The sequence below is a fragment of the Felis catus genome, chromosome B1 (assembly GCF_018350175.1).
Source record: "Felis catus isolate Fca126 chromosome B1, F.catus_Fca126_mat1.0, whole genome shotgun sequence".
Taxonomy (NCBI): Eukaryota; Metazoa; Chordata; class Mammalia; order Carnivora; family Felidae; genus Felis; species Felis catus.
Window position 1 is genome coordinate 172529191 of NC_058371.1, and position 16393 is coordinate 172545583.

Below are 16393 nucleotides of genomic sequence, written 5' to 3' on the forward strand. Positions count from 1 at the left end.
CAAAGGTATAGATATGGTTTCATCCTGCCTTTTAAAAAATGCATTTCTTTTCTTTTTGTGCTTGTTTCTACATCCACCTCCCTACCCCTATATTACTGTACTTCTTTCACTTGGGCTATTGATCCATGTGAAATTAATTTTTATATAGAGTACGAGTTGAGGAATATTTTAATCTCCTTCCAGGTGGATGGCCAATTCAGTACTAGCACCATTTATTAAACAATCCCCTCCATTTCCAAGTAAATGGAAACTTGGTTATACATTACATTCTCAAAAATACATCTCAGGATATATGAGACCTGTTTTCTGAATCTTTAGTCTTTTCCATTGATCTATTACTATTCTGGTACCATAATTTTTTAGTGTCTTTATGACATATTCTGATTTTTTTATTTAAATATACCACTACTGGGGCGCCTGCGTGGCTCAGTCGGTTAAGCATCTGACTTTGGCTCAGGTCATGATCTTGTGGTTGGTGAGTTCGAGCCCCGCGTCAGGCTCTGTGCTGACAGCTCAGAGCCTGGGACCTGTTTCGGATTCTGTGTCTCCCTCTCTTTCTGACCCTCCCCCGTTCATGCTCTGTTTCCCCCATCTCAAAAATAAATAAATGTTAAAACAACAACAACATATTAAAAAATAAATAAATAAATAAATAAATAAATAAACCACTACTGTTCATTTTCATAGTTTTCTTGACTGTTTTTGAGTCTTTACTTTTCATATAAGCTTAAGATATATTTATCTAATTCCCCTTCACCATCTCAATCCTGTTGGAATTCTATTATGAACTTCATTAAATTATTTATTAATTTTGGAAGAATTTACATTTTTATGACATCAAGTCTTTCCACTTAGGAAGCCTTACCATTTGTTGTATACCTTTCTTCATATAGGTCTCATGCCTTTCTTTTATTAAATACACATATTTAATATACATATTACATAATTGATTTTTATTGCTACTGGGAAGGGATTTTTAAATTTTCATTTTGCATATATTTTGCTAGAGGAGAGACAAATCTTTGGTTATTGTATATTTGTTTGTAATCTACTATTTTACAACATTCCCGTAATCACTCTAGTTATTAGGCATAATATCATTATCATAATCATCACCAAACAGGGATAGTGGACATTTCTAATATGTATGCCAATTTTATTACAATTGCTAAAACGTTCAAAGCAATGTTAAATAATTAGGATGAAACAGTGTACCCCTGTTTCTGGTTTGAACTGATACAGTTGTAGTGTATGACTATTAAGGATGAAAGTCAATATAGCATCTAGTAATTTTATTATATTTAGGCTGTTTTCATCTCTTCCTATTTTACATCATCATTTTAAAACTAAGAATGGTTCCTACATTCTTTCTGAATGCCCTTTATACATCCATTGACATGATCATATGGCTTTTTCACCTTTAAGTTACTGACATAATAATTATTTTGACAGATTTCCTGAAACTCAATCATTCTTATATTTCTGGAACAAGATTTTCCTGGTCATAGTGTATCATCCTTTTGACACACTACAGGAATGCATTTGATAATATAAGGTATATTTTACTAAATATATTTTAGTAAACCTGCCAACTTGTGCAGCCATTACCATAAACCATTTTGGAGCATTTTGATCACCCTACTTAGACCCTGCATACCTGTTTGCTGTTTAATCTCTGTTCTCATCTCCTATTTCATGTGCCAATCTGTCTCTATAGATTTGAAGTTTTTTTTTTTTATGTTTCATATAAAGTCATATACTGTGTGGTATCTTGTGTCTTCCTTTTTTACATTTAGTGTGTTTTTGAGGTTCAGCCATGTGTAGAATGTATTAGTACTTAATTTCTTTTATACAAAAATTTTTTTATTGCAGTCGACACACAATGTTACATTAGTTTCAGGTGTACAACATAGTGATTCAATAACTCTATACGTTATGCTATGTTCACCACAAATGTATGCTCACCATCTATCACTGTACAACACTATTACAATATCATTGACTATATTTCCTATGCTGTATCTTTTACAACTATGACTTATCTATTCCATATCAGGAAGCCTGTATCTCCCACTTCCCTTCACCCATTTTACCCATTTCCCCACCCTCGCTGCTCTGGCAACCATCACTTTGTTCTCTGTATTTATGGATCTGTTTCTTTCTTTCTATTTTTTTTTTTAATTTTTAAAATATGTATTTATTTTTGAGAGAGACAGGGACAGGGCAGAAAGAGAGGGGGACAGAGGATCTGAAGTGGGCTCTGTGCTGACAGTACTGAGCCCAATTTGGGGCTTGAACCCATGAACTGTGAGATCATGACTTGAGGTGACGTCGGATGCCTGATGGACTGAGCCACCCACACCCACCCAGGGTCTGGATTTTTGTTTTGTTTTTAGATTCCACATATAAGTTAAATCATTTGTTATTTGTCTTTCTCTGACTTCTTTCACTTAGCATAATACCTTCTAGGCCTATCCATGTTGTCACAAATGGCAAGATCTCATCCATTTTTTATGGCTGAGTAGTATTGCAGTACATGTGCCTCTGTGTGTGTGTGTGTGTGTGTGTGTGTGTGTGTGTGTGTGTGTGTAGGCCACATTTTCTTTATCCATTCATCTAGAGATGGGTTGCTTCCATATCTTAGCTATTGTAAGTAAAGCTGCAATAAACACAGGGGTGTATATATCTTTTTGAATTAGTGTCTTTGTTTTCTTTGGGTAAATACCCAGTAGTGGAATTGTTGGGCCATAGGGTAGTTCTATTTTTAATTTTTTGAAGAACCTCCATACTATTTTTCCATAGTGGCTGTGCCAATTTACATTCCTACCAACAGTGCACAAGGGTTCCTTGGTACTTCATTTCTTTTTATTGCTGAATAATATTCCATTGATTGATGTACCACATTTTGTCTATCTGTTCACAGTTGATGGACACAGATTATTTCTAGTTTTCGGCTATCATGAATAAAGCTGCTAAGAACACTTGCATGCAAGTCTTTATGTAGGTAAATGCTTTCATTTCTCTTGGGTAGATACCTAGATGTAGAATTGCTGGGCCATATGGTAAATACATGTTAACTTTTTAAGAAACTGCCAAACCATTTTTCGAGTAGCTGCATCATTTTATGTTCCCACAGGCAATATATGAGGGTTCCTGTTTGTCCACATTCACACCAACAACTGTTACTATTTCCTTTTATTTTAGCCATTTGAGTGGGTGGGAAATACAGCTTTACTTTGCAAATACAAATGAATAATAATGTTGAGAATATGTTCCTATTTTGATAAAGGAAGAGTCTCTCACAAAAGTCACTGTAAAAAACGTTTGTGGCATGTGGAAACTGAGTAGAGTATGCTAATGGAAAAAAAGCCAAATTAAGACATAAGTCTCAGGACCTCTGCCAGAGTATAAATTATGGTATTAATTATTCCATATTTTTCTATGCACAAAAAATATAGTTATACTTGCTACAGAAACCATTACCGAATATGCACTGAGTTGGCTCATTTAGATTGACCTTAATGTTCATATTACTTCTGTTATACAGAATTACTTCAGTCCTTTCTAAATAAAAACTAATGTGAAAAAAATGTAGAAAATAGGGGCTCCTGTGTGGCTCAGTTAGGTATCCAACTCTTGGTTTTAGCTCAGGTCATGATCTTATGGTTCCTTGGTTCAAGCCCTGCATTGGGCTTTGCACTGACAGCAGTGAGGGGGTGGGGACTGCTTGGGATTTTCTTTCTGCCCCTCTCCCATTTGCACTCTCTCAAAATAAATAAATGAACTTAAAAAGACAAAAAACAAAACCGTAGGAAGTAAAGTCTTGGGAAACTTAATAGTTACTGCAATTTGAAGTAAAATATATTTTTAAACATGCTAACAGTCTCTCTATAAATAAGTAGAGAGATGAAAGCCATTAATCCAAGCATCAGATTAATCAAACGGAAGGTACCAGGAATTATTTAGAAAATCATTCAGGAGGCGCTGAGAGAGAACTAAAAACCACTCTTGTATACTCTGCATGTCAGGTGAACACATGTGTCTTCCCTGCCACTAGAGAATGACAAATTACTTAAATGAAGGCATTAAGGAAATAGAAATATGTTTAATGTGTAAATTTTTATCTTCACTCTCATACTTGATCTCATATGACTATTTTTCTAAAACGGCCCCCTCCAATACTACTTAAAGCAAAAAAATACAATGTGAATGATTTCTCAATTCTATAGGCTTTAAAAGATGTTTTGGTATAAAAAATATGTAAATCAAAAGAATAGAAAAGGTAAGTACTGGCTCATTTTGTTTTTTTTACTTTTAGTAGAAAACAATAATAAGAATTGAGAACAGAATTGTGAAGACCAAGATACTTGTACTCAGGCTAACCATTGGAAACTCTGAGAATGTACGTGTCAAAATATTTTAAATAATGTACATCTGTCCTAGTATTTCTATCCACATTGTTTAAAATTTGATCAAATAGAAAAGCTTGTAATATATTCAAGGATAAAACAAAAAAAACACAAATATGTATCTTCTAGATTATTCACAGTTAAAAAATACACAGTAAGTCACATGAAAATAATCATTTGGTAGAGGATTACAATTATATACAATTATACACATACATACAATTATTTCCTAGGTCATTTTAGGGATCTACTGTGAGCAACACTACACTAGAATTACTATATGTAAAAGCATCCCTTCTAGCTAGACTGAATAGTGTTTCATATTAATAGAGTAGGGTAAAAGTTCATTGAGAAAGGAACGATTTTACAGAAGTAAATTCTTTCTTTTAACTTTATTTTTTAAATTTTTATTTATTTTATTTTAATTCCAGCATAGTTGACATACAGTGTTATATTAGTTTCAGGTGTACAATATAGTGATTTAACAATCCTATAAATTATTCAGTGCTCATCATAAGTGTACTCTTAATCCCCTTCACCTATTTACAAAAGTAAATTTTTTAGGTAACTGGACCTAATGGCAATTAAAAAAAATTTTTTTTAATGTTTATTTATTCTTGAGACAGAGACAGAGCGTGAACAGGGGAGGGGCAGAGAGAGGAGACACAGAATCCGAAGCAGGCTCCAGGCTCTGAGCTGTCAGCACAGAGCCTGTCATGGGGCTCAAACCCACAGACCGCGAGATCATGACCTGAGCTGAAGTCGGACGCTCAACTGACTGAGCCACCCAGGTGCCCCCCTCATGGCAATTTTTTAATATTAGTCACTATTATTTGATATGCACTAGACAATTTAAATAATTGTAATATTTTCCTATCTTTTAAAATAAAACATACAGAATAAAATCCAACATTTTCTTGATGGTTTTAGAGTCCTCTTCCAAACTTCCATTGCTTAGAGGCGCCTGGGTGGCTCAGTCAGTTAAGCTTCTGACTCTTGATTTCAGCTCAGGTCATGATGTCACAGTTCATGGGATGGAGTCCTACATCCGGCTCTGCACTAATAGCACAAAGCATGCTTGGGATTCTCTCTCTCCCTCTCTTTCTCTGCCCTTCCCCTGCACACTCTCCTCTCTCTCTCAAAAATAAATACATAAACTTAAAAAAAAAAAGACCTTCATCACTTGATAACCATAATTTTGCAAACTTGCAAGGAAAGAAAAAAAAAACCCTGCTAGTATTTCTAAGTGTCACAATAGTGCAACATAGTATTATTAATGTAGAAAAGAAAAACATTGCTCAGAAAGGTGAAGTAACTTATTTATATCATACAGGACAATGTAGTTTCCATCAGTCATCACTATTCATCTGCTAAGACATTGATTGTCAAACTAGAGTGTGCTTCAAATCCACATGAAGGCAAATTAAAATACAACCTACTAGGCCCCATCCCCAGAGTTTCAGATTTTGCAGGTATAGAATGGGGCCTAATAATTTGCATTTTAAGTTGTGTATCTGAGACTTTCTTCCTTCTTTAGAAAGACCTGGATTGCTATATACTTCCCTCTTAGGATCACCTTTGCTGCATCGCAGAGGTTTTGGGCTGTGGTGTTATCATTTTCATTGGCTTCCATGTACTTTTTAATTTCCTCTAACTTCTTGGTTAGTCCATTCATTCTTTTTTTTAAAAATTTTATTTATTTTTTAAAATTTACATCCAAATTAGTAAGCATATAGTGAACAGGAGGAGTAGATTCCTTAATGCCCCTTACCCATTTAGCCCATCCCCCCCCACAACCTGTCCAGCAACCCTCAGTTTGTTCTCCATATTTATGAGTGTCTTCTATTTTGTCCCCCTCCCTGTTTTTATATTATTTTTGTTTCTCTTCCCTTATGCACATCTGTTTTGTCTCTTAAAGTCCTCATATGAGTGAAGTCATATGATTTTTGTCTTTCTCTGACTAATTTCACTTAGCATAATACCCTCCAGTTCCATCCACGTAGTTGCAAATGGCATGATTTCATTCTTTTTGATGGCCAAGTAATCCTCCATTGTGTGTGTGTGTGTGTGTGTGTGTATATATATATATATATATATATATATATATATATATATACCATATCTTCTTTATCCATTCATCCATTGATGGACATTTGGTCTCGTTCCATACTTTGGCTATTGTTGATAGTGCTGCTATAAACATGGGGGTGTGTGTATGTGTCCCTTCAAAACAGCACACCTGTATCCCGTGGATAAATGCCTAGTAGTGCAATTGCTGGGTTGTAGGGTAGTTCTATTTTTAGTTTTTTGAGGAACCTCCATACTGTTTTCCAGAGTGGCTATACCAGCTTGCACTGCCACCAATAATGCAAAAGAGATCATCTTTCTCCGCATCCTCGCCAACATCTGTTGTTGCCTGAGTTGTTAATGTGAGCCATTCTGACAGGTGTAAGGTGGTATCTCATTGTGGCTTTGATTTCTATTTCCCTGATGAAGAGTGATGTGGAGCATTTTTTCGTGTCTGTCAGCCATGGATGTCTTCTTTGGAGAAGTGTCTATTCATGTCTTTTGCCCATTTCTTCACTGCATTATTTGTTTTTTCGGTGTTGAGTTTGATCAGTTCTTTATAGATTTTGGATACTAACTCTTTATCTGATATGTCATTTGCAAATATCTTCTCCCATTCTGTCGGTTGCCTTTTAGTTTTGCTGATTGTTTCCTTTGCTGTGCAGAAGCTTTTTATTTTGATGAGTTCATTTTTGCTTTTGTTTCCCTTGCCTCCAGAGACGTGTTGAGTAAGAAGTTGCTATGGCCAAGATCAAAGAGGTTTTTGCCTGCTTTCTCCTCGAGGATTTTGATGGCTTCCTGTCTTACATTGAGGTCTTTCATCCTGTGTGTGTGTGTGTGTGTGTGTGTGTGTGTGTATGTGTGTGTATGGTGTAAGAAAGTGATCCAGGTTCATTCTTCTGCATGTTGCTGTCCGGTTTTCCCAGCACCACTTGCTGAAGAGACGTCTTTATTCCATTGGATATTCTTTCCTGCTTTGTCAAAGATTAGCTGGCCATACATGTTTGGGTCCATTTCTGGGTTCTCTATTCTGTACCACTGATCTGAGTGTCTGTTCTTCTGCCAGTACCATACTGTCTTGATGATTACAGCTTTGTAATATAGCTTGAAGTCTGGGATTGTGATGCCTCCAGCTTTGGTTTTGTTTTCAAGATTGCTTTGGCTATTTGGGGTCTTTTCTGGTTCCATACAAATTTTTAGGATTATTTGTTCTAGATCTGTGAAGAATGCTGTTGTTATTTATAAATAATTTTTTTTTCAACGTTTATTTATTTTTGGGACAGCGAGAGACAGAGCATGAACAGAGGAGGGGCAGAGAGAGAGGGAGACACAGAATCGGAAACAGGCTCCAGGCTCTGAGCCATCAGCCCAGAGCCTGACGCGGGGCTTGAACTCACGGACCGCGAGATCGTGACCTGGCTGAAGTCGGACGCCCAACCGACTGCGCCACCCAGGCGCCCCAATGCTGTTGTTATTTTGATAGGGATTGCACTGAATATGTAGATTGCTTTGGGTAGTATCAACATTTTAACAGTATTTGTTCTTCCTATCTAGGAGCATGGAATTTTTTTCCATTTTTTTTGTGTCTTCTTCAATTTCTTTCATAAGCTTTCTATACTTTTCAGCATATAGATTTTTCACCTCTTGGTTAGATTTATTCCTAGGTATTTTATGGTTTTTGGTGCAGCTGTAAATGGGATCAATTCCTTGATTTCTCTTTCTGTTGCTTCATGGTTGGTGTTTAGGAATGTAACCGATTTCTGTGCATTGATTTTATATCCTGCAACTTTGCTGAATTCATGAATCAGTTCTAGCAGTTTTTTGGTGGAATCTTTTGGGTTTTCCATATAGAGTATCATGTCATCTTCAAAGAGTGAAAGTTTGACCTCCTCCTGGCCCATATGGATGCCTTTTATTTCTTTGTGTTGTCTGCCCATTCATTCTTTAGTAGGATGTTCTTTAGTCTCCCAAGTATTTGTTGTCTTCCCAACTTTTTTCTTGTGGTCGATTTTCAGTTTCATAGCATTGTGAACTAAAAATATGCAAGGTATGATCTCGATCTTTTTGTACTTGTTGAGGACTGATTTGTGTCCCATTATGTGATCTATTCTGGAGAATGTTCCATGTGTACTCGAGAGGAATGTGTACTTTGCTGCTTTAGGATGAAATGTTCTGTATATATCTGTTAAGTCCATCTGGTCCAGTGTGTCATTCAAAGTCATTGTTTCCTTATTGATTTTGTTTAGATGATCTTTCCATTGTTGTAAGTGGGGTGTTGAAGTCCCCTACTATTTTGGTATTATTATCAATGAGTTTCTGTATATTTGTGATTAATTGATTTATATATTTGGATTCTTCTACATTTGGGGCATAGATGTTTACAACTGTTAGGTCTTCTTGGTTGATAGACCCCTTAGTTATGATATAATGCCCTTCTTCATCTCTTATTAGAGTTTTCATTTTAAAATCTAGATTGCCTGATATAAGTATGGCCACTCTGGCTTTCTCTTGGCGACCATTAGCATGATAGATGTTTCTCCATCCCCTTATTTTCAATTTGAAGGTGTTGTTAGGTCTAAAATGGGTCTCTTGTAAACATTAGGTAGATGGGTCTTGTTTTCTTATCCATTCTGTTACCCTATGTCTTTTGAATGGAGCGTTTAGTCCACTGACATTTAGAGTGAGTACTGAAAGATATGAATTTATTACCATTGTGTGTTGCCTGTAAAGTTGGCATTTCTGGTGATGTTCTCTGGTCCTTTCTAGCCTTTGTTGCTTTTGGTCTTTTTTGTTTTGTTTTGTCCTTTCTCTCCTCAGAGAGTCCCCTTTAAAATTTCTTGCCGGGCTGGTTTAGTGGTCACTAACTCTGACTTTTTCTTTGTGTGGGAAACTTTTTCTCTCTCCTTCTATTTTGAATGACAGCCTTGCTGGATAAAGAATTCTTCACTGCATATTTTTCCGATTCAGCATATTGAATATATCCTGCCACTCTTTTCTGGCCTGCCAAGTTTCTGTGGATAGGTCTGCTGTGAACCTGATCTGTCTTCCCTTGTAGATTAGGACTTTTTTTCCCTTGCTGCTTTCATGATTCTTTCCTTGTCTGTGTATTCTGTGAATTTGACTGATATGCCTTGTTGATGGTTTTTGTTGACTCTAATGGGAGTTCTCTGTGCTTCCTGGATTTTGATGTCTCTGTCTTTTCCCAGGTTAGGAAAGTTTTGTGCTATCATTTGCTCACATAAGCCTTCTACCCCTTTTTCTCTCTCTTCACCCTCTGGGACCCCTATAATCCAGATGTTATTTCTTTTTAATGAGTCACCGAGTTCTCTAATTCTTATATTTTATATTATATATATCTTACATATAAGAATATATTCTTCTATTCTTTTGCCTTGATTTCCCTCTTTTTTTCTGCTTCATTCTTCTCCATAGGTTTGTCCTCTATATCGCTGAGTTGCTGCCTTGCTTCATCCATCCTTACCACTGTGGCATCCATTCAAGACTGCATCTCAGTTATAACATTTTTAATTTTGTCCTGACTACATTTTACTTCTTTTATCTCCACAGAAAGGGATTCTATGCTTTTTTCAACCCCAGTTAGTAATCTTTTTTTTTTAATTTTTTTTTCAACGTTTTTTATTTATTTTTGGGACAGAGAGAGACAGAGCATGAACAGGGGAGGGGCAGAGAGAGAGGGAGACACAGAATCGGAAACAGGCTCCAGGCTCCGAGCCATCAGCCCAGAGCCTGACGCGGGGCTCGAACTCACGGACCGCGAGATCGTGACCTGGCTGAAGTCGGACGCTTAACCGACTGCACCACCCAGGCGCTCCAACCCCAGTTAGTAATCTTATTATCATATTCTAAATTCTGGTTCAGACATCTTGCTTGTGTCTGTGTTGATTAAGTCCCTGGCTGTTGTTTCTTCCTGTTCTTTCTTTTGGGGTGAATTCCTGCTGAGTTCTTGGTTCAAGTTATACAGATTGTTGAGTTAATCCTCAGATCAGTATTTTAGGTGTGCCAGATGGTTTGGTGTTGTTCTAGCTGCATTTCAGACACAAGAGACACAAGAAACTTCCATGCTGCTCTGCCATCTTGGTCCCTCCCCATAATTTGTATTTTAAACAACTTCCCAGGTGATGCTGATCCTACACTTGGAGACCACAATTTGAAACAAATGGGCTAATCCAATGGATTTTCTGTCATTATCTTGTCTCTTTGAACAAGATCATAATATCTGATAATGTTAAAATTTCCTCCTTCTTAGACTGGAATCTCTTTTTAATCTTTATTTATGTTTGAGAGAGAGAGAGAGAGGGAGACACAGAATCTGAAGCAGGCTCCAGGCTCTGAGCTGTCAGCACAGAGCCCGACGTGGGGCTCGAACTCACAAACCGTGAGCTCATGACCTGAGCCAAAGTCAGACACTCAACCGACTGAGCCACCCAGGCACCCCAGACTTGAATCTGTTTTTAACAGCACTCCAGTTATTTAGGCAGGTTTAGGAACTACCACTAAATCCTATTTCCTAGGGTTCCACTCCTAGTGCCCTTGTGTTCTCTTTGGTCATGTCATTCTCTTCCTTTTGGCTTCAACAACCTAATAATAAATTTTCAAAACTCCTTCCTAGACTCCAAGAGGATTAAAGGTACCAAGAAGCTCTGGGAACATGATTCTTCCACTTTCTTCTCACCTTCAAAATCAGCTCTTCATCCTCAATTCCTTGTCTTAATTGACAGCACCTTCCTTAACCTACTTGGACAAATCAGAATCATTTTGGAGCCCTCTTTTATTTGTACCCTCCCCTTTCAACTGATCATTAACTTGTATCAATTCTAATTCCTAAATAGCTCTTGAGCCTGGTAATTTCTCTACCTCCACTGCCAGAGAGGGCTTAATTCACTTGCCTGAATCTAATAGTCTTCGTAATGGATTTCTACTTTGACCATTCCAATCCAATCTCTGCAACACTGTTAGAGGATCTTCCTAAATAAAATGTTAATTATGCCATTCTCTGTTTAAACTTTAGTGCTTCCTCAATGCTTCTGGGATAAAACACAAACTCTTTGGCATAACTAGAGATTCTCTGTTTCTCCACACCTCTTATTTCTGCTCTCAAGCCATGCAAGCACTCTTCAAATTCCAGGGCATGATGCATTGCTCATGACTCCATAACTAGGTATAATCTCCTATCTCTCCTGGGCTATCCTGCCCCTCTTCTGGGTAGCTACTCGGATTATTTCCATAATGCCATGTTCATATATCTATCACAGCCTACCTCTTATTATATTGTAATTACAAATTTATGTTTTAATCTATTTCTTCCTCAACTTGATATTCTTCTTCTCACCCAGCAATTTTACATATAGTACATTCAAGAGGCATAATGGTTCTGTGAGAATGGCACAGAACTTAACTTGGGTTCAAGTTCTACCTCCATCTTTTATTAGCTCTATGTTAGTCAAGTAGCAAAGGCAAACAGAACTACAATGGAGAAGGACAGGAATTTATGCAATCACTTTATGATTTTGAGCATATGGTTTTACTTTTTTAGTCTGTTACTTCATTTGTACAACAGGTGTTAGACTAAATGGCTGCCTTTTAACTCTAAGATCTTACGCCTATGATTATCAGCAGTACCGTGGATAACAGAAATTTTAAAGAGTCATGCAAATATAGTATCATAAATATTTGAAACTGCAGCACTGAAGTCAATTATCAGGTTACTTAATTGCACAGATTTTTTTCAAAGTCTACTAGGATTTTTCACATTTTATTTTCTGTAATCTAGAAAAGGATAAGAAAAAAAATTCTGCAAAGTATCAGTAAAATATAACTCTCTTTTTAAAACCTGATTTCAAAGGACATGTTTTACAATGTTATTTTTCCTGAATTGTCATCAATTCATGCAGTTTCATTCCTATGAATTCATAGAAAATTCTTCCTTCCAAAGAGAAGATCTTTCTTATAAAGTATCAGCACTAATTTTTGTCTCTATAAGGTAGAGAGCAAACAGTAACTTTTGCTAACAATGGCTGGAAATAATACATAATGCCCAAGATAAATGCAGGTAAGATAAAATTGATGGCACTTGAAACAACAAAAATCTGATCTCGAGTAGTAACAGCTCATTCTTTCTTCACTTTCAAGGCCTCTTTCTCTATTCAAGCCTTCAAGATAAGCAGCAAAATAGGCAGTAGAAATTACGGTGCAGAAGTCTCCCCTCCTAACCATGGGGGATATGTTCCAAGACCCTCAGTGGAAGCCTGAAGCTGCAAATAGTACCGAACCCTGTGTACACTATGTTTTTTTCCTATACATACATACCTATGAAAAAGTTTAACTTAAAAACGAGGCACAGTAAGAGATTAACAACAATAGCAAATAATAAAATAGAACAATTATAATACTGTAATACAAGTTACGTGAATGTAGCCTTTCTCTCTAAATATCTTATTGTACTGTACGTGCCCTTCTTTCTCTTGTGATGACAGAAGATGATAAAATGCCTGCGTGATGACCTGATGTAAGGTGGATAACATAGGCACCGCGATGTAGTGTTAGGCTAACTAATGATCTGACAAGACGTCAGAAGGAGGATCCTTTGCTTTCTGACCATGGCTGACTGTGGGTAACTGACACCACAAAACCAAACTGCAGATAAGGGGAGACTGCTGCACATTCCAGTTAGAACTGTACAAAGGGGAAACTATGCATGTAAATATGTTATGACTGATCACCTTGAATACACTAACTAGATGTCTCTCAATTCTAAAATGATGCTGATAATCCTACCATAATTATTTATAGCACATTTGGTTTCACACAGCCCTTTTCTCATCTTTATAGTAATCCTGTGAGACAGTCAAAGAGAATGTTATCTCCATCTGATAGACTAAGAGACTGAGGTGTGTGAAGATGCCCAGATACAGAATTTCAAGATGTCAGAGCTGGAACTCTTTATCATGTCTCAGTTTATATATCACCAGAATCCAGCATTTAGTGGATACTTAGTAAACATGTAGCAAATGAATTAATCGAATTTTTCTAGTTCCTAGTGTCCATTGCTACTTGCATTAGCAGCTTTACTAATTCTCAATTGCTAGGATAGGTTTCTAGTTGAGTCAAATAAAATTACTAACCCCTAAGTGAAAATGTTATTTAATGCATGCAATTTAGGTAGCCAGACCTTCTGGGTTGAATATATATATGCAGAGGGGCACCTGGGTGGCTCAGTTGGTTAAGCGTCCAACTCTTGATTTTAGCTCAGGTTATGGTCTCACAGTTCATGAGATTGAGCCCCAGGCTGGGCTTTGTGCTCACAGCCCAGAGCCTGCTTAGGATTCTCTCTCTTCCTCCCCACCTCCCATGTGTGTGCATGCACACGTATTCTCTCTCAAAATAAATACACTTAAAAAAAAGAAAACATAAGCAGAAATTTTTTTACCTAAGTATCTTTTCAACTATGCATTTCATAGGAGTATATGTAAAACGACCTTATCAGAGAGAATAATCAAAGGAAAAAACCTACAGACATGTACATATTAACATAATTAGCATGAAGTAAGTACTCAAATGTTGTTGAAATTATGATGCTGATTAAATAATCAAAAACAGTTTACCTGTGGTGCAAGAAGAGGTAGCCTAATATAAGCCAAAAGTTTACTGAGATCTTTCCGTCTCTGTTCCAAATCATGACGGACCCAAGTTAGAAGTGCATTCAGTATCGTCTCTTCATTAGGAATGTTCATGTCATCGCTGGCCAAGAGCTTCGCAATTTCGCTGGCTGGTAATAGTACAAATTCCTGGTTTCGAATTACTTCCATGAAATGTTCCTAGAGGGAATAAATAGCACATAAACAACACTGCTCCTCCTGTCCATCGGTTTATTTAAGATAAAATAAAAAATTCTGAATTAGATGCCAAAATACAGTTTGTACAGTTTGTACCTTCCTTACAATAGTATCACTAGGAAAGAAACACAGTAGAAAATAACATTTAAACTGCAATTATGTTGTTACATTTTAAGTCTCTATATCAGTAGAATTAAATTCTACCATTTGGTACATTTTAAAAATGGACCTGGGATTGGTACGTATTGCTTTGGTCAAGTTAGGGCATAGTTCTGGCAAGTCTTTCAAGAGGTAGAAGGTAGAAAAAATGAATTAGACTCTGAGATGTAGGATACTCTTAACATCAAATTTAGTTTACATTTGTGGTTGCCGAAGAATTTGGTTAACAGTACAGCTAAACACTTGGGTGAGCGATGAAGTTATTTCTCTTACCCAGAAAGGGCTGCCTGGCTGGCTAGATCGCTCAACACCATTCCCAAGACCACAGAAGTCTTCTCAGACTCTGCCCAGTGAAGACTGTATGTCCTTAGGGCTATACTAGAACCTGATTAGCCTATACTAGAGTGTTCTAATGTAATTTATAAGACCACCCGGGATTTTAGATCTGTTTTAAAAACTTCTAATCTGATTTATGTATGAAGTTCTTTTGGTCTCAAAGAAAAAGAGCCAAAGCAAGAGTGTTGACATAGAATGCACTGGGACCCTAAGCCCTTGCACTAAAGATCATTCATTTTCAGTCACATATTAGAATCAGGCTCCTTATAATTTGAAATGGGAGATAGAAATGACTTTAGCTGCAAGATAATGACTTTTGCTAGGTTATTATGCTAAACAGTCTGAAGAGACGGGAAATTTACTTTCTGGTGTGCAAGGTTACAAGTCTTAATGCATGGACTGTTTACATAACTATAAAATAAATGCAAAAGCTACGTATATTGTCCCTTAATGTTTTTCGTACATTTCCTAGTTTGCTATGGCTGTCTCAGCATACACGGTTCTAGTGAAATAGCTAGGGCTGTTTAAATTAGAGCTAGAGATAAGGACTGGTGACTATCTTCTATATTAAAATGAGAATTATATGTTCCACATAGCTTGCAGTAACCCAAATTAGGTACTAATCTAAAATATATCTTGGGTTGACATTCCTTTCTTAGAAATTCTTAAATAGGAAAGCATACATGAATAATTAACTAAATTCAATTGCCTCAATTCATCATGATTTGTTAAAGATGCCCAAATGTATCTATTTTAAATGACTGATTATCATTTTCAGAAATGTATTTTAATAAAACCTTGATGTTGGCTTCAAGCAAACTGTTCGACCCAATTATATACTGACATTGTAAAATGATTTGGTAACACATAGCAAGAGCTATAAAAATGCTTAAGCTCTCAACCTAGTTACCCCACTAGCAGTTTAATACTTTATAAATAATTCACAAGGGGAAAAAAAAGCTGATGCTTCTCTAATGATGCTTCTCTGAATTATTATTTATAATAGTACAAAATAGGAATTAGCCTAAAGGTCCGGCTATAGGGGTTTGTAACTCAATGAACTATTAAGCAGGTATTAAAAATTTCAAAAACAAATATCATACAGATACATGGAAACATATTTATTACATAGTATTAGGAAAGATTCTCAAGAAATCAAAATTTCTTTTTTTCAACTTTAATTGTTTAGTCATTTAGTTATAGCAGATATGTGATTAATTAATTTTTAAATTTACATCCAAGTTAGTTAGCATATAATGCATATACATATACACACACTCACACACACATACACACACACATACACACACACATACACACACACATACACACACACATACATATACATCTTCTTTATCCATTCATCCATCGATGGACATTTGCTCTTTCCATACTTTGGCTATTGTTGATAACACTGCTATAAACATTGGGGTGCATGCGCCCATTCGAAACAGCACACCCAATTCCCTTGGATAAGTACCTAGTAGGGCAATTGCTAGGTCGTAGGGCAGTTCTATTTTTAATTTTTTGAGGAAACTCCATGCTGTTTTCCAGAGTGGCTGCACCAGT

At 36.5% G+C, this 16393-nt stretch overlaps 1 protein-coding gene across 8 annotated transcripts in view; it reads right to left on the bottom strand.

The window, feature by feature from the left end:
- Positions 1–16393, bottom strand: part of KLHL5 (kelch like family member 5) — a 98124-nt gene that overhangs the window by 33583 nt on the left and 48148 nt on the right. For all 8 annotated transcript variants that reach the window (XM_019829631.3, XM_023253194.2, XM_023253193.2 and 5 more), the window contains one exon: positions 14099–14311. In XM_019829631.3, the coding sequence (XP_019685190.1) occupies positions 14099–14311 (213 nt within the window). The remainder of the gene's footprint in view (positions 1–14098; positions 14312–16393) is intronic.